General features: G+C 37.1%; 2 protein-coding genes across 4 annotated transcripts; both read left to right on the top strand.

Moving 5' to 3' along the window:
• Positions 1-264: 264 nt before the first annotated feature.
• On the top strand, positions 265-13268 carry LOC127657371 (synaptotagmin-like protein 2). Of its 3 annotated transcripts, XM_052146127.1 has the most exons (14): positions 265-585; positions 1174-1319; positions 1649-1730; positions 1886-1931; positions 2019-2058; positions 5210-5289; positions 5395-5475; positions 8750-8922; positions 9079-9181; positions 9282-9443; positions 11186-11264; positions 11602-11701; positions 12026-12231; positions 12796-13256. In XM_052146127.1, exons 1-14 carry the CDS (start codon positions 458-460, stop codon positions 12933-12935), a joined length of 1566 nt encoding a protein of 521 aa, XP_052002087.1. In that variant the 5' UTR covers positions 265-457; the 3' UTR covers positions 12936-13256. The 3 variants fall into 3 exon arrangements, 2 of the variants coding, with proteins under 2 accessions (XP_052002087.1, XP_052002086.1); XM_052146126.1 differs by lacking the exons at positions 265-585; positions 1174-1319; positions 1649-1730; positions 1886-1931; positions 2019-2058 and adding an exon at positions 2301-4517 and having other exon boundaries at positions 12796-13268; XR_007972271.1 differs by lacking the exons at positions 265-585; positions 1174-1319; positions 1649-1730; ... (2 more) ...; positions 11186-11264; positions 12796-13256 and adding an exon at positions 2083-4517 and having other exon boundaries at positions 12026-12065.
• A 2423-nt stretch (positions 13269-15691) lies between these two features.
• On the top strand, positions 15692-20230 carry LOC127656892 (gap junction alpha-1 protein-like). The gene is made up of 2 exons (XM_052145422.1): positions 15692-15851; positions 16656-20230. The coding sequence occupies exon 2, from the start codon at positions 16700-16702 to the stop codon at positions 17777-17779; it is 1080 nt and encodes a 359-aa protein (XP_052001382.1). The 5' UTR covers positions 15692-15851; positions 16656-16699; the 3' UTR covers positions 17780-20230.
• Positions 20231-23222: the final 2992 nt, after the last annotated feature.

Here is a 23222-nt window from a genome sequence, read left to right as displayed (position 1 = left end):
ATTATTATTATAAATATATTGAATGATATAGCAGTTAATTTGCCTACTTACAAATGCATGAATAAAAATAATAATTAATATTTTCTATTTGTTCAAGTTAAAGAAAGTAGATTACTCCTGAAGGACGTTGGGTGTTAAGGAAACATTTTTGAGGAAACTCCGTAAAATGTATCCAAACTCAGTGTTGACAGATGACGTCACTTCGTGCCTTTGTTGTTGTTGTTGTTTTACCGTGTAAATGTGAATGACTGTGAGCCTTGTGGTGTTTCAACGCGCTGAAAGTGCAACAACTCTCTTTCTCAATCAAGCGCAACCAGTTCAACAACTCCGAGGGAGTTAAGATCTCTTGTGCATGTACTCTGATTCATAAGGACTGGAATTAGATAGACACATCTTTGTTAGAAGTAAACGGAGTGGTTTACCTTGCGGAGAGAGAAGAGCGGTTGTTTTGGAGAGGATGAAACAATATAAAAGTGCACCAGATTTGATTGACTTGAGCTTTCTGTCTGCCGAGGAAGAGGCAGCTATCCGTCAAGTGCTTCTTAGAGATGAGGATTTAAAACGACTCGAGAGTGGACGGGTCAGGTAAGATATGATTTTGATTTACACTGCACAACATTTCAGATCTGTATTGTACGAGTATGCATGCTTTAGTATGCTTATACACAACCAGTCAAAAGAATGGACACACTTGACTGAATTTATGTTTCCCATTATCTAAAAAGTCATATGTTTTAATGCTGGTTTTGTTGGCAAATATAATTTTGCATATGAATTTCTTTGTGGAACAAACATTTTAAGTACATTTTTAATGTGGATGTGTCCATACTTGTTAAAAACCATCCCAGGTGACACCTTATGAAATTGGTTGCGAGAGTGCCTGGAGTGTGAAGAGCTGTAAGCTAGGTAGAGGGTGGATACTTTGAAGAAGCTACAATGTAACAGTATTTTTGCATTTAGCTTTTATTGAAAACTACTTAATTCCAATAGATCATTTGTGTTATTTAATAATTTTAATGACTTTACTATTATTCTAAAGCATGGAATATGGTAATAATAAAGAATGATCCTTCCCAATGTCTCTGGCCAACGTTGTGCATAGCGTTCTTAACCATACATTCTGCCTGTAGTATCAGAAAAAGAACCCTGCCTGTGCTTGTTATATCATACCAGGAATCTGAGGCAGTCTGTCCCTGACCTTAAGCAGCTGAAGACCTTGACAGGTGAGTGGTTTGAAGAGCTCAAGGTCAAGCGATACGGGCAGCAGACTGACGTCACAGCAGTGGTGAGGTCCTCCATGAGATGGAAGAAAACAGCAGGTATATGGCAATGCATGCTCTCCTTGTCGAGATCATGCTGTTAAGAAGAGTTTTATATTTCGACACACACACACACACACACACACACACACACACACACACACACACACACACACACACCTTGTAAAGTCATTTCAAAATGTTCTCACCCAAGCCATGTCCTACATTGCCTTTAGCAAACTGTAAAACTTATTTTTATAGATCACTTTGGAATACATTCTACTTTGCTTCTGCATTTATGTTAGCCAAGAGTATCTAATCAATGCAATATTTTTGAGTAACTTGTGTGCACCTGTGTAATTATATTTGCTCTCTCTATTTAAACCTAGCCCATAAACCCAACCCTTTCCTGAAAGATATACTAGAGGAGAACAAAGACGGTGAAAAGAAGGAGCACAACACAGCTCCAAAGTAAAGGCATTTATTTTATAGCCACTGCTAGCCAAATATATTTTGCATAAGTTTAGGAGGGTTTTAAGTGTATACAGTATATACATGCTTTATATTCATGAAATACTGTGCACAAATTAATATTTTGCTATACATTTTCATATTTTCCATTGTAGTCCCTCAGCTGACCCTAGATTAATTCACCCAGCCCTTAGAAAAGAGGTTTGTCACACTTTATTCTGTGAATATTTAGAAAGAAAACTACATTTTCAATGTAAGACTGGAACTTTAATGTTTTGTTTTTGACAGACTTATCATCAATATACTGACGAGGACTTTATGGATGATGGTGAGTTTGAAAGATGTGGTTACAATTTTTTTATATTTAATATAAAATAATAATTGAACACATTTATTTGAGATTCATTTATGTTTCAGAACAGTTGTATGATTTATGCCACATCCACACTAAAACGTTTGAAAATGTAAACATTGATTGATTTATTTACCACAAACGCTCTCCATTGGAGTATATTTTGCAAAATTATGACATTAAGAAATTGAACATTGAGTTTTACATATTAACATTTACATTTATGTATCTGGCAGATGCTTTTATTGAAAATACATTTTTGTACAGGGACAGGCACAGTGGTTCAGTGGGTAGCACTGTCGCCTCTCAGCAAGAAGGTCCCTGGTTTGAGCGCGGCTCACCCAGGGCTTTCGTTTGCATGTTCTCCCCATGTTTGCGTGGGTTTTCTCCAGGTTCTCCAGTTCTTTGGACATGCAAGTCAAATGAATTGGAAATTGCCTGTAGGTGAGAGTGAGTGTACGTGTCTGTGTTTGAATGTGTGTGTCTGTGTGTGTTGGCCCTGTGATGGACATGTCCAGGGTGTTTCCCTGCCTTCGGCCCGAGACAGCTGGGATAGGCTGTCTATAGAAGATGGATGGATGTATGAACTTTTAAGGCATTTGTGGTATAGATGTTGCCAGTATGTGTGTTTCCCTGGAAATCAAACCAATGACCTTGCCATTGTTGGTGCCATGCTGGGATGTTGATGTTTAGTGATGATTAGTGATGTTTGGTCATATATTTCAGTACAGATTGTCTCCAATGTATTTACAGAGACATTATCTGCTCTAAGTCTTGCTGGTAAAGGCTCCTCAGAAAACCAAAGAGCTGCAAATAATGGCAAAATGCCCTCAATGGTACTGACCCCAGAAACAATTCAACAGAAACACAACACAAAGAAGTATCTGGTGACAAAACTGTTCCGCCAAGTACAGTTCAAGTGCAACTTGAGACTAAAACTGAAAGTGGTGCCACAAAACAAGCAACAAATTCCGAGAGAAGGAGAAAGGTTTCACTCCCTCCTGCATTGTGGAAAGACAAAACATTTGAAGAAATCTGGGTGAATCTCTCACTAGAACCAAATACAATAAAACCGGCACCGGTTTAAAGCAGTAGTGTTGGACCTATATTGAGAGAGGCAAATGTTGAAAATGCATAGACTCTGGAGAAGCAGGATTTATCAGGTCATTTTAAGATGAATACAGAGTCCCAATTAAAGTTTATGGATCAAACAGAATTTCAAATCATATCTAAGAAAAGTCCTCAGGCTAAGCCTACATACGTGAACAGAGTTGTTTCCTTAGAAAGTTCATCAACTGAGTTTCAGAATCTATTACAGGCTTCCCTATTTGAGTCCAATGATAGACCAGAATTTTCTAGACACTCAGATCATGAAGGTTTAGAAGTTAGTGAGTCAGCTAATGATTTCCAAGACAGCACAGCCAGATATCAGCAAAGTTCAATTCAGTTTATGTTTAGAGAGCATGAAACTGACAAACCAAGCCCCTTAAACTCTACTAATTACCATTATAAGGAAAGCCAGGTCTCCAGAGCTCTTCTAAATTACAAGACAAGTTTAGACAGGAATGGATGTTTGGAGAAAAATGTAAACACTGCTATACTTGCTGAGACAGATACAAATCAAGTTGTGAATGTAGCTGAGGAACAAATCAATAAGCATTCCAATGTTGAAGTAGCATCCCAAATCGGGTCATTAAAATGGGAGACTGAAATGAAATTTCCCTCTGGCACTCTGCTGGGAAAAGATTATTCAAATTATTTCAAAGATGACCACCCATTTGAGATGGGAAAGAAGAAAACACCCAAAACCCAAGATGATCTGTTCTTACTGAATGAAAGAACAGCTGATGCAAGTAGGGTGGAAGATTTTGAAACGTCACCACCACACAGGACGCCAGAACCACGTGTCAGTGGTAAAGCTGTGAAAAGGGATCTTGATGCCCTTGAAGATAAAGAAAAAAATAACAATCCATCAAATGATCTGAACTCACCAAAAAACATCCCCACTACTAGCCAGGCTTTAGCAGAACTAAGCAAAGACCACATTTCAATCACAAACGAGGGGGATTTAATGCACAGTGGAGATGTTGGATTGAACGTTGACTCTAAACATTATGATAAAGCAGATGTTGAAAAAATTCAGCCAGGTACAGGGTCATGTATTCAACCAACAAGTAAAGATGTTGCTGGGCTGGTCACTCTACCAGAACTGGGACAAGGTTCTTCAGAATTGAAAGCCGAGGAGGAAAATTATGAAACAGACCAGAGGACTGAGTCTGATATTCTAATATGTGTTCTTGCAAGAGCTCACAAGACAAGGCCACCTGTCTTAAAGAGGATCACCACACTGGAGCCAAAGCTGGAGGCTGGAGATGATATGGTCCCCACAATTGTCATTATGCCATCTGAATCTCCAAACCCAAAAGAATTGGAAGGTAAACAGTTATGCCATCTACTACAAGAGACTACTAGTTCCTTACAGCTCAATTTTTCCAGGGACTGAACATTTTTTAACTAATTCACCTGAATTAGTAGGTATACAGGTATTCCTAATAAAGTGCACAGTGAGTGTATATAGTTATAGCAAAAATGTTATGCAGTTTCCTTATGAATCAAAGCACTTGATATTTGCCCAAAGCACTGCTTATGTTCTACTAAAAAGAATGAAGCTCTATTTTTTGGGCAACAAGAAGTGGTGTACTTACATATATTTACTTTGATAAATCCTCTAGTCTTTGGTTTCATGAAAAAATATCAGAACAAAATTAATTGGTTATTTACTGGTTACCAGCATTTAAAAATGACGTTTTCACTCCAGAACAATTGAAAGGGACTTTGTTCCTATTTTCGGTTACATTGTGCAAAATGATTTTGTTCGTTTTCTGTGTTTTTGTTCGTACTTGAACCGTTTTTAGTGCCTGAATTTTACTGTGTTTTGTATGCAGTTTCACCACATTGTTACCTTTAATCATGAAATAGTGTGTCTGATTTCATACATTGACACACCTAGTATTATGTGTATGGTCTACGTTTACTAAAACTCAGGCTAAGCCTGCAAGCATTTTTTTATGGTAAACTTGATTATTATAAGGGATTTAAATCTGGTTTGTGCCATTTATTTGTTTAGGTAATAAACATCCAACATCTTTTTTGGATACTTCAGTTGAAGCTTCCACAATTCCCTCTTACACTGTAGATGCTTGTGAGGTGTGCTGCATTCATACAAAAATATAATTTATACTTTTACACCACTTGAAATATCACCTCATTGTTGTTTATGGTTAGTTTGATTATAATGTTTTCAATGTCCAGGATGAAGGCGTAGATTCTGATGATGATGATTCACTGTCCAGCAGAAAAGGCTATTCTGAAAGTGGATTGTCACTTACTGATGTAAGCTGGGTTTTCCTACATTTTACTTGTATTTTTAAAGGTGAAAAGTACATTTTTTGTGCTGCTAGCGGCACCAAACAGATTAGGCTCTTTTCTACCTTCAGGCCGAATGGTTCTGAGCACTGTAAGTAATGGTTACAGTAGCATTTCCACTTGAACACGATTCGGTATGGTATGATTACAAACCGTTCCCTTCCTGGATTTCTCAGCATGGTAAACTAGGCATATTCAGGAGAGAAGAACCATGCGGATGGAACGGCTTTAGTTAATTCAGTCAGTTAATTCTAATCCTGATATCACAGCACCACAGTGGAAAAAGTGTCAATAAGCCTGAATTAGTACAGCACAGTTTAACAACGGTAACCATTTGACTGAATGGTGGAAGTGCCTAATGTCATAGTTTGTAAGGAATGGACCTAAATGCAGAGAAGCAACAATAACAGGGCTTTATTAACGATAACAACAATACAACAACAAAAAAATAGTGGCTGACTAATATATCGCCGAGGCTTATAGGCTAATTCTGAATTCTTTAATTATCGGCATTGGCCGATACATTTTCCTGTTTGTCCTGTTTGTTTCTTTAGTGCACTGAGAATCACCTGCTTGCATGTGAAGCAACTGAAACACCAGACACGGTTCGTTTTGTTGTTATGTGCCATCATGTTACTACAATAATAGACCGGTCTGCAACATAGTCTTATTTGAATGGTCCGGATATCAGAGTCACGGCAGACGCAGCCTGTTTCATTCTCCATTTCTCTCCTCAACAGTTCCCAGTCACTTTTAACTGTCTTGTCTAATGATAAAAAGGCAAATATAAATAAAACAAATCTTATATACCATCTGCAAATATGCACATATCTAGTTATAAACCAACCTCACAAACCTTTTTTTAAAGAATAAGCTAAAAGCATCAATTCCAGCTATTTTATTTATTCAGGTTTATTCAAGTTTACAATTGTGCAGAATTAGCTGCAAAATAAAGAATATTTTGGTGAGGCTTGCTTCTGTTTGACAAATTTGTTCAATTTTATTAACTGATTAGTTCAGCAACCCCTTCTGGAAATGTCACTAGGTGGCGACAAATGAGCATCTTATGTGCTATGAGTGAGTCATTGAATCATTTTGAGTCATTCATGACCAAAATCTTCCAAGAGACTTTATAGTGTTTAAGCATTAAAAGATCAAAGCAGATCTATAGTTTTCCTTCAGTCTAAGCATTATTTTTCATCCAAAAAGACAACAATAATAGTCTAATAACAGTGATTTTCAATAACGTCCTTAATCTACTGATTTCAGTAATAGAATTATAAACACAAAGCAGATCTATGGTATCATTTTCCTACAGTAGACTATTTAAACTGCTGAGCATGGCTTTTATCAGAAAAGACCACAATAATAATTTTGAGTTTCAATAATGTTCTTTCGTCATTGTAAAATGCATTTCAAATGAGTTGAGTTGAGCGTCAACACTCCGTTCAATGTCAGCGTCAAGCGCCTCCACATGATAAGAGTTGCAGAAAGCGACACAGAGGGGCGATTTTACGAAAAAAGAGGGAGGTGTGCACAATAAACATTGAAAACATGTATTTGGAAGAGAGGAAAAAAGCTTGCCGTTGCTTTGATAGCAGAAAGTAATAAAATGACTAGTTTATGTTTAGGTCTAAGCATTTCTTGGTGAATTTAAATTAGGGGTCTCTGAAATTCGTAAACGATAAGGTAATATTTAATTAAAATAAATTATGAGACATTCAATGTCTCTTCACAAATCTGGAGAGTTTTAAATATTTCTTGTTGCTTAGTACTCTCAAAGACATTATTGGTGTGTGTGAAAAACACTTTGGTGTAAAGTGGCTTTAGACTTCAATGTATTCTGCAGCGCTGACGCGAGTCATGTGAAAGACCCTTAGTGTGTATAAATATCACTCACTTTTGCACATTAATCATTGTTCTTCGATTATGCTTTAAAAATGGCACATTTTTCTTAAAGGTGAGGAGTATGGATCCCTGAAAGTATTATTCCTTTTCATGCATTTATTTAATTTGTGGAATTTGATCATTTTCATTGGGAAACACTGCTCTAAAGTACATTCTACCAGCCTCTCCTCAGCAGTTCCCTGTCACTTTAATTGTCTTGTCTAATGATAAAAAGGCAAATATCAATAAAACTCACTATGCACTGTATGGTACAATTGGTTTTATTCTGTATTTTTTGAGAAAATGCGATTGTTAATGTGCACATGCCATCCATGGTTGCTGGACTACTGTGTGTACTGTTTTTTCCTTCATCCTAATATATTAACAATTGCTTCATGTAAAAATAAATTACTAACATTTGATGACTAAACAGAAATCAGAAGAAACTGCTATATACCATTTTAAATACAATATTATTTTATATTTGTATATTTTATATTATTATACTGTAAGTAAATGTTTAGTGTGAAATTTTGTAAATATAGTGCTAAATAAGAGTTTATTTATTTTTTTTGCAATTTTATGTGCATGCTATTTACTTTAAATTGTGTGATATATCAGCATTGTATCAGCCTATCGACCACCCTGCTTTCTGGATATCAGCATTAACATCAGCCATTAAAAAAACCCATATTGGTTTATATATCTGGTTACCATTCACTTGCATTAAAAGGACTTACATAGCCTTAGCTATTCTTCTAAAAATCTTCATTTGTGTTCTGCAGTAGAGAGAAAGTCATACACATCTGGAATGACATGAGTAAATGATGAGAGAGTTTTCATTTTTGGGTGAATTATCCCTTTAACATTCTTTAGGGAAATCAACCCACAAATGACTTACTTAGTCAAATCTGCATTTTAACATTAAACATAAAAGGGATGTTGTGCTACTGGATGCAAGTTCAAATCCGGACCTTGTCATTTCCTGATCCCATATTCCCCTCTCTCTCCCACATCCTTCACTGTCCTTACCAATGAAAAAGCATAACAAGTACAAAAATAAGATTTTTATGAATAGTTCACCCCAAAGATTATAACTCTGTCATTATTTTCTCACCCTAATGTTGTTCCAAACCAAATTACAGTCTTCTGCCAAACAGAAAATATTATATTTTAAACAATTTTGCTGTTTAACATACAATAGCACCCGATAGAGACTCCCAAAAAGTGTCATAATTTACTTTATGTGTCTCTGACTTTGCAGGACAAGCACACCAGAATATACTGTAAAAAAAAAATTAGTCTTTATGAGATTTACCCCGTTCATGTTTGTCTTTTTTTTTCTTTCTTTAAGCGCACCGGTAGTTTGCTGAGTGTATACAGTAATGCAGGGGATTTTGGAGATGTTGAGGCGCAGGGCTCTGTGGAGTTTGCAATGATGTACAGCCCTGTTGGAGAGCTCATCATAATGATTGAAAAGTGTCAAGATCTGGCTATTGCCATTCCTCGTAAACAACGTACTGATCCGTGAGTTCTGAACCTAAAACGAGAAAGTGAATGTATAGTAATGACAATGAAGTAATTACTGTTGTTGTGACCAAACATTATTCACATTAATGGCTTACTTTCTCTTGTTTAATACATTTAAACTTGATTCATATAAAATTAAACTCTCCTTGACAGTTATGTGAAGACTTACCTCTATCCAGACAAGTCTCACCGCAGCAAAAGGAAAACGTCCATCAAGAAACACACTGTTAACCCAGTTTATGTTGAATCTCTGAGAGTATGTTTTTCTGTGACACTTAAAGAGCAAAGGCATAGTACATATATTTATGAATAAAAAAACCTTGCTGGAAATAATGTTATCTTAAATCTCTCATTAGTACAAGGTGAAACGTGAAGAGCTACCGGAAAAGACTCTGAATCTGTCGGTGTGGCACAATGACTCTAGGGGAAGAAATATGTTCCTAGGGCAGGTTGAAATTAGTCTGAAGACCTGGGACTGGGGACATGAGGCACTTTCCTGGTACAACCTACAGCCCAAGGTACACTTCCTAAGAAATTTCTGTACTTGATTAGGAAAGGTGAAAAAAGCCTAATTGATTTTAAAACGTATTTTTGGTCTGGAATCTAAATAAAGGATGACAAACAATTCACTAGCTTGGCAATACATTTTCTTGTCCAGTGAATTTGATTGACGGATATTAAATTAAATTCTCCTTTTGAAGTATTTTCTTTCCCTCAGTTGAGTTTAATGGAAGATAATTGACCCCAGCTTTAAAGCTACACATCTGTCTATGTCAAATCTATTGCTCTAGTCCAAAACCTTGTGAGCCATATATCAAGACAGCATTTTAAGGTATCATAAGCCTGCACTCAACGCAAAGATGTTCCAGACAGTATAGGCAGCACAACAATGTTGCCTAATAAGAGACCTTGCATTCTTTCAAAATCTTATGCAGCATTGCATGCATTCTTTTTGAATAAGGTGCAGTGCCCAGAATGCATTGCAATGAAAGGTGCATAGTGTTGACAGAAATGTTGATTATAAATATATTTATATTTTATGCAACACCGAATGGTCGATGAAAAAGATCCATCTTATTCAAATTAGTTATTTCCACAATCAGTCACTTATAAGGTTCGGTTTCCTTTAGGATGCTGCCTTACAAGGTAAGCTAAGAAGTAGACAGTGAGGCAACTCACTATGTTTTGAAACAGTCAGTGTGTCTGTTCCAATACCTAATGGGCTTCCTCCAGAGGCAGCATTTAAAAAACATCATAGGCGCGCTCCTGACGCGAAGGATGTTCAAAAACATATATATCTTTATTTCATTATGCTGTCTTATAAGTTACCTTGTTTTGGACAAATTTTAAGGTAGCATCGTATGTATTCTTCCCCAGGTAGTTGATCCCAGAATGCACCGCGATGAGCTCGGTGGTAAAATAAATCCAAGATGGTGGACGAAGCAAGAGAAATTTGGATTAAAATCTTCTTCTAATACATTCAATACTAAAAAGTATCAGTGGCCTGGGAAGCTCAGCGAGTTCTGACGTGCTGAGTGACTCCAGCCAGATCTCCTAAGCACCCAAATTGACCCAGTTGTTAGGGAGGGCAGTCACATGGGGGTAACCTCCTCGTGGTCACGATTAGTGGTTCTCGCTCTCAACGGGGTGCGTGGTAAGTTGTGCGTGGATCGCGGAGAGTAGCATGAGCCTTCACATGCGGAGTGTCCGTGGTGTCATGCACAACGAGACACGTGATAAGATGCATGGATTGACTGTCTCAGAAGCAGAGGCAACTGAGTCTTGTCCTCCACCACCCGGATTGAGGCGAGTAACCGCGCCACCATGAGGACCTACTAAGTAGTGGGAATTGGGTATTCCAAAATGGGAGAAAAGGGGGAAAAAAAAAATACTAAAAAGTGTTTAATATAATAGAAAACTGACTATTTTGTCCAAAATGTGTACTATGCATATTTATGCTTAATAGAGTATCGCGGTGTTCCTGTCAACATAATTTGTTTATATGAAATATGCTGCGAGTCGAGTCTTGCGTGCGCTGCACATGACCAGCGCTATTTGAATGATGCGCAGTGCTGCCGCCTATATAGAGCATTCCAAATTGCTTTCTTTTGAGGCATCATTTCATTAAGGATGCTGCCATAGACGACAACTGCCTATATAGGCTACGTTTTAAAACAGACCCTACTGTAGATGTTCTCAGATATAAAGTGATAACTAATTAAGATCTTATAAAACATAATGTTTTCACTTTCGATCACAGACTGCAGAAAATCAAGAATCTCAAGAGTCTCATGGATCTTTATCAGTTTCGCTGAAATATGTTCCTCCTGAGACCACCGGTACAATTTCAACCATTGATGTTGTTTTTGTTTATTTCATAAAATTGTTTATCTCATTCGTAATTTACGAGGATAGTTCACCCAAAAATGAAAATACTGTCATCATTTACTCACCCTCATGTTGTTCCCAGCTTATAGAAATGTCTTTCTTCTGTGGAACTTGTCATTCTGCCTGACATCTCCTCTGTGTTCCATGGAAGAAATAATAAGGTTTGTAACAACATGAGGCTAAGTAATTGATGGCAGAGTTTTACATTTTTAAATGTACTATCCCTTTAAGAATATTGTTCATGGCAAATGAGCTTTGTTTGCTCTAGAACATATCATTTAATTTCAGGTGGATTGAAAAACAATACTGGGGAGATTCATGTCTGGCTGCAGGAGGCAAAAGAATTACGTCGCCTGAAGCCTCAGGGAGTTGATTCTTTTGTTAAGTGGTAAGGGTGTGCTAGTCCTGTTACAGACCTGATCATTCAATCTCTAATTCTCTCTCACACGTTCTCTTTGTCATATATATATATATATATTTGTCATCGGTCAATGTGACTGTAAAGGTATTAATGGAAAGGAGGAGGCGAGAACCGGCTTGACAATATAAATAATATTTTAATAAGGAACTTAAACAGAAAGACAAACACACAAAGGTGTCATGCAGCTGCCCAAATATGATTTATTTTTTCTTCCTTTTGATTTTCCAATGAAATATGTGCCTGTCTAAGTTCTTTGCATGAAATTCATCCATCAATATATTGGTTTCTTAGCTACATATTACCAGATTCCAGGAAGAAAAGCCGCCAGAAGACCCATGTGGTAAAGAAGACCCAGGACCCGGTATATAACCATGTCATGGTGTATGATGGATTCAAAGCAGGCGAAGTCAGTGAGACCTGTTGTGAACTGACCGTGTGGGATCATAATGCCCTCTCCAATCAGTTTCTCGGAGGTCTGCGCCTCAGTCTTGGAACAGGTAACAAAATCTTTTCCATCATTATACCGGTCTAATGATAATCTCCACATGATTGTGCCTAGGGCTCGAACAGAGTTAGGGAAGCAAGCATTTAGAATTTCTGCTCCATCAGCGTGGAACCTATTACAGAATGACTTAAAACTTGATAACTTGGTCTTCTTTGGTCACTTTAAGAGGCTAGTAAAGTATCGGGAAGCAGGCACAATAGGCACCTGTCCCTGCTTCCCAAATTAGGATAAGTCTAATGTATTGTAATTTGTTACATTGTATCTCTAACTGTTGTAAGTCCATTGTATTTTTTTTTTACGCGTGGCTGTTTAATTGTATTGTTAATGTATTATATTTTGCATGTTTATTGTATATTTTGTATTTTATGTGAAAATTTTATTGCGGCCTTCTTGGCCAGGGCTCCTTCGTAAAAGAGACTTGTTCTCAAAGGATTTCCCTGGTTAAATAAATAAAATAATACCAATACCAAATCAATATTTAGAATCCAGATATAAAAATGGAGGATAAATTAGTTATTTCAGCCATTTCAAACATATCGCCTCTGTTTACTTGCAGGGCAGAGCTATGGCAAGAAAGTTGATTGGATGGATTCGATGAATGAGGAAGCTGAAATATGGAAAAGAATGTTGGCCAATCCAAACAGCTGGGTTGAGACAGAGCTTCCCTTGAGGTCCTCCATGACCTCAAGTAAATAAACCTCATTTGTGCGCTCAAATGTTTTGTGGTTTTGGAAGAGAAAAATGGCTGTTGGTTGTTTAAATAAAACCAAGCATTGTTGATTGCCTTAATTTCAGACTTTCTCTTAACAAAAAAGGATGTTGGCTGCTCCATATTAACATATACACAGTAAATAATATACAAGTATATAAAATAAATATGTTGGGAATTGTGTCTGGGCAATCAACATATGATTATGTTTAATATAACAGAGTACATTAAAGTTGTCAGTCAATGTCTGAATGAATTATAGTCTTGATATATTGTAAGTACTTTATCAGCTGTAATTGATTCCTTACTAAATAAAAAATTTGAATTTCTTTTAATTATTGGTTTATTTGTTTGAAAAGTGACTGGATCTGCCAAACAGATACCCAGAAAGAATTCAATAAAATGGCAAAATAATTAGCAAGCTGTTTTCCATTGGACAGGCTGATCTATTAGAATGGTTTTAGAAGAGTTGTGGCATTTGATGGCTGGTCAGCCTAAATCAGCTGAATGCCAGTTTGCCAGACAGGAAGACCAGCTATGCCGGCTTAAAACAGTGAAGTCCAGCATACCACTTTTTTAGCTGTTTTTTAAATTTTTTTAGCAGGTGGTAGATTAACCCTTAAATGCATGGGTGTTTCGCCAAACATTATTGTATACTCAGATCTTTAGAGACCTGGAGGTATATCTATAACAGATGGATCTACAAAATGCCAAGATAGTGTCAAATTTTCAAAACATTTTCAAGACATTTAGAAAATAATAGAATAGAATATATACTGATATATTTTGATGTTTTATTTTTCACATATCAAAGAGATGATGCAACAAATATAGAACAGGATTTATTACTTCCACACTGAAATTTGAGATGGAACAGGCTGTCAAACACATATTGAGCTACACATAACACATAATGTAAGCTACACATACGCTACACATATTAATTGTCTCAAGTATAACATGTATGTGTACACATTTATGGAATACTGATAAGTCACCACTGTCACACAGTCATTTGTCTTGTAATAAACAGAAGTATATATCCTGTTATAGCAGGAGCGGACTAGCCAGAGTGAGAACTGGGACTTTTCCAGGTGGTTAGGCTGTGAAACGGGCCGTGATATGCAGAAAAGGACAGTGACCCCATATATATATATATATATATATATATATATATATATATATATATATTAGTGCTCTGTTTTTGTTTATTTAAAAATAAGTAAATAATCTTGGGGATTTATAAACTGAACAGGGTCAAACTTTTTTTTATTCATATTTATCTTACCTAACACTTTTAATGTAACTAACATTTTAACGTGTAAAAACAAAACGATAAATAATGTGTTTATTTCCATTAAAATATTATTTAATTACGTTAAAAGAGATATTTAAATAACATTTTCAAGTTCTGGCCTTAGATTCCTTCTTAAGATCTGGCTGAAGAACAAATATGACCTCACATCCTCAAAGAACAAATAGGTTTCAAATAACTTTACTCTGAAAATAAAACTTACAAAGTAAGGTTATTGTTTATGAAAACTGAGAAAGAATACTTAGATCTGAATCTTTGTCAATATCAACACACATAAGAGAACAATAGTTAGTGTAGAACTCTTTTTTTACACAAAATTAATGTAGCCTAAAACTAAGAGAATTATGCCTGTTTTTCCTTTTTAATTTATTTATTATCCTCCAATTCAAGGAGGGCAAAATTAGCCTTCCTTGTCCTGCACGCATTCATTTGCACACAGGAGCAGATACTTGTGTAGATAATAATAATTAGAAACGGTGAACAAACTGATTTGATGATGCTAAGGATTGAGATGAACCAATCACTGTCAGGATATAGACTATGCATAGACAAGTTCAATGACAATTCATATAATCTTTTTACGAACACTACAAGAAAGAATGGAGAATATTTTTTTTTTTTCCTATTTATTTTATTTAAAGGTTCAGTTTTCATCATCATTTTGTCTCTAGTGAAAAAAGGCTTGAGTCTTTTTTATTTTAAGTCTGTAGTTTTGACTGCACCTAGCAGCTAAGCAATAGTGAATATGACGCAATAAAATGTGCTCACCCAAAAGTTGCTGGTTCATGTTTTAGAGAAGAGTAACACTATGTCCAGACAAGCTTAAACACGTGCGCTCCTCCGGAACTGGACCACGGGTCGCTTGACGAGGGCCTGTGCTGTTGCACTTGTTGAGTGTTGTTAAACTCACAGCTGAGTTTTGCTCAGAAAGCCACTGAGTTCGAAATGGAATTCTACCCATACTACTCTTACAACTACCATTTATGTCAATGGCAGGAGTAGTATAGAAGAATGACATTTTTGAATTAAAACAGCGTTCTGACGTTTACCGCGATTTTATCAAAATCAGTTGGAAGGTCAGATCAAAGTGACTGGCGGGCCGCATCAAATCCCTGTCTTACATTAATAGACATTACATCGTACCGGGAGTAGAGTACTCTGTAGAGTAGGGAACATTAGAAGTGCAGGTACTGCTTACCGCTGCGAACTGCACCACTTCAAGCACAGACACCTCGCAAAATGTTGAATGACTTTGTTTTCGTTTTTCATAGTTTTGTTTTATTGCATTGAGCTATACTTCTACACCAGATGGCGGTATTTCCACTTTTCCTTCACACCGTTATTCCAAGATATTTTCTCTCAAAAACGTAACGGAGATAGAGAACTTCTAGAAGTCTAAAGTTTGAGTCAGCTGACCTTATACTCTGACTCAGTCACTCCGACGGATGGTTGAGGGCACATTTGCTGTGGAAAACGTTCATTTTACACCGAATATGCTTGTTTTTGAGGAATGTTAAATTGAAATGTGTTACGGACAGTTAGGCTACTGTGACTGACAAAATGCTTGGCATTTAGAAGAAGATTCCAGGTAAGATTGGCTATATTTACAGGGACTGCATAGTTAACACGGATTAGAGAGATGTTTCTCAGTTTCCTTTCTAGTATATAAACTGTATTATGTCAATTATTGCTAATGTTTGTAGCCTTTTCCCTAAAAATTCAGAATATGGGGTGGAGTTTATTCTTCAGAAATATTGGCAAGGACTTGAAGAGTCAACATTGATTAAAGAGATGTTAAATCTTTCAAACGTTTCCTTTTTGTTTTATAAACTGCACGTATATGCGGTATTTTAGATGTTTTGTCCTCATTGGGATTCTTGTCCTCATTGGCTCTCCCTCATGTTGTTCCAAACCGTATTTATTTCTATCGTGGAATACATTGGAGATGTTAAGACAGATTGTTAGGGACTGACCATTAATTTTTAATGTATGTAAAAGCTGCAATGAAAGTGAATGGTGACTGGTGACATGCATAACATCTCCTTTTGTGTTCTACATAAGAAATAGTGTAAATCAGGATTTGGAACAACATAAGGATGAGTGTATTCATTGTTTAGGGTGAACTATCCCTTTAAATGCTTGTGTTTTTAGCTATATTAGCTATACTGTATTTCTGAAGATCAATATATTTATCATATATTTCATATAGTCACATATATTGTGACTTTTCAGAGTAGAGACTGACCCACCATGAACATATCTGAATATGTGCCAGAGAGTTCTGATATTTTATTGGGCAGTAATATGGACAGAAAAACCTCTCGGATGTGTTGAGATTTATCACCAGGGAACTTTTGTTTATAATACTCAATAAATTTACTCTCTCTGTCAGCTTGAAGGTTGGTCCTCGTTGTTTAATACAGAATATCTTTAATCATGGGTGACTGGAGCATGCTGGGGAAACTTCTTGACAAGGTCCAGGCATACTCCACAGCGGGAGGCAAAGTCTGGCTCTCTGTTCTTTTCATCTTCCGGATCCTGCTGATGGGAACGGCGGTGGAGTCGGCCTGGGGAGACGAGCAGTCAGCATTCAAGTGCAACACAAAGCAGCCTGGCTGTAAAAACGTGTGCTACGACAAATCGTTCCCCATCTCCCATGTGCGCCTCTGGGTTCTCCAAATAATATTTGTATCCATACCGACTCTCCTGTACCTCAGCCATGTTGTGTTCCTTATGCACAAGGAAGAGAAGTTGAACAAGAAAGAGGAGAAATTTAAAGACATTCAGAGCAAAGGTGGAGATGTCGATGTTCTTCTACGGAAGATCGAAACAAAGAAGTTCAAGTACGGGTTGGAAGATCATGGGAAGATCAAGATGAGAGGTGGGATATTTTACACCTATATAGTGAGCATCGTATTGAAGTCAGTATTTGAAGTTGGTTTCCTGTTGATACAGTGGCATCTCTATGGGTTCAAGCTGTCTGCCATTTACACGTGTCAAAAGTTCCCTTGTCCCCATAAAGTGGACTGCTTCCTGTCTCGTCCTACAGAGAAGACTGTTTTTATCATCTTCATGTTGGTCGTGTCACTGGTTTCTCTAGCGCTCAACGTCTTTGAGTTTTTTTATGTGATTTTAAAGAGGATGAAAGACAAAATCAAGGAGACAGAGAAAAACTTTGGCAGTGCCTGTAATGTCAAGCCTTTTCCAAGAAACCTGTACAGCTACGGGTATTACACAGACTCTTCGGCCCCTGTCCCTAATCTCAGGTACAATCTAGATACAGGTGGTAAATCCAACTCTTCTGACAATTACGACAAGCAAGCCAATGGGCAGAACTGGACAAATTTTAGCACAGAACAGAACCAGCTGGGTCAGAGGGACTACTGCCACACTCAGCGCTTTCCATGCCCTGAGAAAGTAACTCTGGGAAAAGAGCTGCTGCTGCTCAAGGAGCTTGAACCTCGACCTAGTAGTCGAGCGAGTAGTCACGCAAGGCCTGATGATCTTGAAATCTAGTGGAGACCTCAATAAATGGCCTTATAAACAATTTCTACCCTTTAGTTTGCTGTTTCAAGTGGTGACCTTTTAAAAACTGTGAGGACACAGTTCTGTCTCTGACATCCAAAGATTGAAGTTTTAGCATTTATATTTATTTTATGATCATTTATTTTATTTGTATTTGTTATTGAGGCTCATGACAAACAGTTGTTTCTTAAAGGAAAAGTTCACCCCAAAATGAAAATTCTCTCATCATTTCCTCACCCTCATGCCTTCCCAGATGTGTATGACTTTCTGTCTTCTGCTGAACACAAATGAAGACCTTTCAGTGAATATCTCAGCTCTAGGTCCATTCAATTAAAGTGAATGGTTGCCATAACTTTGAAACTCCAAAAAGCATATAAAGGCAGCATAAAAATAATCCATAAAACTCCAGTAGTTTAATCTGTATCTTCATAAACGATTAAAATAAGTGTAACTGTCATGAATTAATTAAAGTAGAAATAATGATGTATTTATTACTGTAATAAATAATGATGCATTAATTAAACTGTAAAGTATTTTTACATCACAAAAATTGTTTGTTGTACTGGCTTTAATTTATGCTGACTTAAATCATATTATTTTTAAAAGCATTGTTTTAAATGATAATCCTTATTAAGAATAATATATGATCCCTTATCCCTATTCCTACTCCCCAAATACACCCCCATTATCAGACGTGTGAAACCCACAATGAGGACTTCACTAAAGCATGAGTTCCTGAACACAGACAGGAATGCGGTTGCTTCTCAGGCCAACCTGGACTCACATATGGACATTAATACCTTCACAAATTCTGTTCTGCAACACATCAACAGGTGTGTCGACAAGGTAACCACCCATAAAACATTTAAAACATACCCCAATCAGAAACCCTGGGTGAACAAGTCTGACTCCTGCTGAAGGCACATGGTGCTGCTTTCAGATCTGGTGACTGGGAAGCCTACAATTTATCCAGGGCCAATCTGAAGAGGGGAATTAAAGCAGCCACACACAATTACAAACTGTGTATTGAGGACAAATTTAAGAACAAAGATGTATGTGGACAGGCATCCATGCCCTCACAGATTACATACCAGTGAACAGCACCCCCCCACCCCTCCCCCAACCAGAAATACCAACCTCCCAGACGAACAGCACCTTTTATGCTCGCTTTGATCGTGGAAACAAAGAACCATCCATAAATGCTGAGCTCCCACCTGATGATCTGCTGCTCACATTTTCCACCAGTGACATGTGCTCCACTGAGCAGAGTGAATGCACATAAAGCTGTTGGCCCTGATGGCATACCTGGCTGAGTGACCAGGGCCTGCGCAGAACAGCTGGCTGATGTCTTCACCAACATTTTCAACCTCTGCTTGGCCCAGGCCATTGTCCCCACCTGCTTCAAAACAGCCACCATTGTGCCAGTACCAAAACATGCTGCTGCTGTGGCCCTCAATGAATTCCTCCCCATTGCTCTTACTCCCATCATCACTAAGTGTTTTGAGAGGCTTGTCCTCTCCCATCTGAAAACATGCCTGCCCCCAACACTGGATCCATATCAGTTCGCCTACAAACACAACAGGTCAACTGAGGATGCTATCGTCAGCTCTTGCCCTGACTCACTTGGACAAAAACAACACATATGTCAGGATGCTATTGATTGATTTCAGTTCTGCCTTCAATACTGTGATCCCATCCAAGCTGCTGTCCAAGCTCATTCATTTTGGCATCAGCCCCTCAATCTGCAATTGAACCTTGGACCTTGGATCAGCAAAAACAACTCCTCCACCCTCACTTTGAACACTGGTGCACCACAGGGTTGTGTGCTGAGTCCAGTCCTCTACTCCCTCTTCACCCACGACTGCATTCCTGAGCATGGCTCCAACTCCATAATCAAGTTAGTAGATGACACCACAGTGGTAGGCCTGATCAGCGGCGATGCGATACGCAACAGCGCCTTTACTTCATTAGGAAGCTAAGGAAAGCTCACCTGTCCCCACACATCCTGCTGAACTTTTACTACTGCACTATTGAAAGTATCCTAACAAACTGCATAATAGTGTGGTATGGCAACTGCACTGTCTCAGAACAGAAGGCCATCCAGTGGGTGGTGAAAACTACCCAATACATCACTGGTGTTCAGCTACCCCCATCAAAGACATTCACCACAAACGCTGCCTAAGGAGGGTGAGAAGCATTATCAAAGGCACCTCTCACCCCAACCATGGTCTGTTTACTCCTCTCCCATCTGGGAGACGCTATAGGGGTCTTCGCTGTCGCACCAGAATACTCAGGAACAGTTTCTTTCCCTCAGCTGTCAGCCTACTGAACTCTAAACTCGGGCGATGAACACTACATCCCACTCGGACTACATTTGTTTTTATTTTTTTGCACATTCCTTTGCAAATAATTTGTACTTGATGATGCTTGCACTGTTATGGTCACAAGCTATATATATATATATATATATATATATATATATATATATATATATATATATATATGAACATATATATTTATACTTCATTCTGTACAATGCAACTTCAGTGTTTATACTTGTTAATTTGCACCTTGTACTGTATTCATAGACATTTGCATTGAGACATCTCTGCTTCTCTACCTCATAACTTTGCACTCCATAAAAACCTTTATTGTATATACTTATATATATCTATCTATATATAAGTATATACAGTACATATTGCTCATTGGCTCTGTACCTGTACTCTGCACAATGACAATAAAGTGTAATATAATCTAATATATATTATATAAATAAGATAATATATAAGATATATTAGAACCCTAAAAATATAAAATCTGGACTAATTATGGTGATTATGGTAAAGAATTTGTGAAAATATGCTTAATTGTCATGAAAATAATGTCATCACTATTTAATTACAATTACTTTTATTAAAAACATTACTGTATTTTTTGTTGAACTGCTTTTTACTGTTTTACATAATATAAATAATTATAATTGAGAATAATGTGAAAATATATATATATACATACATACATAAATATTATTATATATTTATAAAACATCAAAATTACAACATCTGAACAAATGATAATGCAAAAATGGTCCTTAAATAGGCTTATAACTTCTTATTAGTTTTCAGCTGATTTTGGGATGAAATGTAACTTTGACATGTTTACGTGAGATTCACACATACACATACATATATAGTATGTTTAATATACTGCAAATATTGGAACAAACTTAATGTCAGTATTAAGAAACTCAAAAGTTAATTCATGATTTTTATTATAGTACAGTTATTGAGTGAATGTATATCACCTCTTCTGCCATGTTTTTCAGCACAAGTAAATCTCACTAATTCAGCCTTCTGGAATAAATTAAGATAATTCATTCTACTCCAAAAGGAACTTATCTTGGAATTTTTATTTATTTATTTATTTTTCATTTATATTTTTCCAACAGCGTTTTGCCATTACTAGAAGTTAACCAGCACATATAGATGGAGCAGTGTTTTCTGGAATCTTTTGAGTAAATGCACATAGTCTTCTGCTCTGTCGCAGTTGCCCTGTGCCAGTAATGATCAAAATCAAACCGTGTTATTACTTATCACTGTGTTTCCTTAAATGTTAGTTAACATATGCAGTTCAAATAATTCACAAGTAGCAGATTGACTCCTCCTGACTGACCAATGAAAACCTTAAAAGAGTCTGAAAACACAACAAGTTAATGAGATTCAACTTTATCCTCTCTTCTCAGAGTTTCCTATTTACCCAAAGGGCTAAATGAAAACACATGCTTTCACTCAGGTCTGCCAGCCACATGTGGCTCAACAAAAAGACGAAAAAGGTGGTTGAATTGTGTACATTTGCTTTGCTCTGAAATACTTTATTTTAAGTGAAATTTTTGGGATGTGCATCAATGACATGCTGCAGTCATATAGCATAAAATACACAATTGATTGGAAAAATGTAAATACCTTAAAAGGAAAAATTGTTGCCATTATATATGTTCCTCATTTGGGTGATCAGATATGACCTTTCACCAAGATTATAACCACTAAAAATTAAATATGCCCATTGTAAAAACCTAATGTTCTTCAGTCATGAAATTTGAAGAACATTTAGTATCTCTACATTGTTTATTGCCTAATAGAACCTGATTATTACATCACTGTCATCCATAATTCTGCATTATATTGTATTGCAGCTGTCTAGCAACCACCCAGTATGACCTACTGTTGTAGTCATCTTACAACCAATATGAACACCACCGCTTAGCAGCACCTTAGCTACCACCTATAACACCTTAGCAACAACCCAGAACACGTTAGCAACTGCTAAGCAATGCTCAAGGAACCACTCAGAAAACCGTATTAAACACTTAATAATACACAAAGCAAAAATCACTCATTAGTAGGGTTGGGAATCAAGAACCGGTTCTTGTTCATTCTTAAAAAAATACCGGAATCGTATAATCTCCTTGACTTTCGGTTCCATTAACGGTTCTCCTGTGTGCAATTTTCCGCCGACTCGGCTGGAACACCGTCCTGAAATATTGTGACAGTGTTTCCAGCAGCACATTTCTGCAGGAGCGATGCCCTCTACTGACTCTACAACTTAAAAGTGTGTAGTTCTATTCCCAAAATAATTATTCAAAGGATCCGGTTCTTTTGAAAATACAGCACAAAACATACAGCACTTCCATTTATAGACCGTATTTACGCTATTATTGATTTTTAATAGTAGGCCTACTGACAACAAGGCTGTGAGGGATAAACTTACAGTCTCTTTAATGGGCTGTACTGCAGTTTAAAGTGTTATTGGATCGTTCCGCAGACAATTTTTTTTTTTATAAAATACGGTATTCAACGAATGTCTCGGTTACGTACGTAAACCTTGGTTCCCTGAGACAAAGGGAAAGAGACATTGCATTTATTTATGCATATGGGGAGTGCCTTCTTACACAACCTATTTGAAATCTCTCTACAATAATGGCAATATTCTAATATTGGCTATGGTGTTAGAGCCCTGCCTGTTTTGGTGCGAAGCTGTCCGCTATAAAAGCAGGTGCACAAACACCATTTCATCAGAATTTCTGACTGAGAACAAGGAGCACATCGCTATATATAATCAAATATATAGATTTTGTTTTTGCTGAATATTTCACATATCCGCAATACAGTTTGAGGATGAAGTCTCCATTCACCCATTAACACCCCTTGGTGTTACAATAGGTCTGCGCCAAGGTGCTATAGCAGCTATACAGCGGCAGGATATAGTGATGTGCATGCGCCTATGGCCCCAAGCATGTCGTGGCACATGGCGCTTGAGCCAGCACTTAAGAGGTTTCTTACACCTGAGACCTAATGGATGCCGCTGCCATAAACCTCAATGCTTTTTTGTAATTAAATAGGGAATGTGATTAAAATGATTGATGGTGTTTCTC

Source organism: Xyrauchen texanus, chromosome 16, assembly GCF_025860055.1.
Source record: "Xyrauchen texanus isolate HMW12.3.18 chromosome 16, RBS_HiC_50CHRs, whole genome shotgun sequence".
Lineage (NCBI taxonomy): Eukaryota > Metazoa > Chordata > Actinopteri > Cypriniformes > Catostomidae > Xyrauchen > Xyrauchen texanus.
This window is presented reverse-complemented; position numbering and strand designations above follow the sequence as displayed.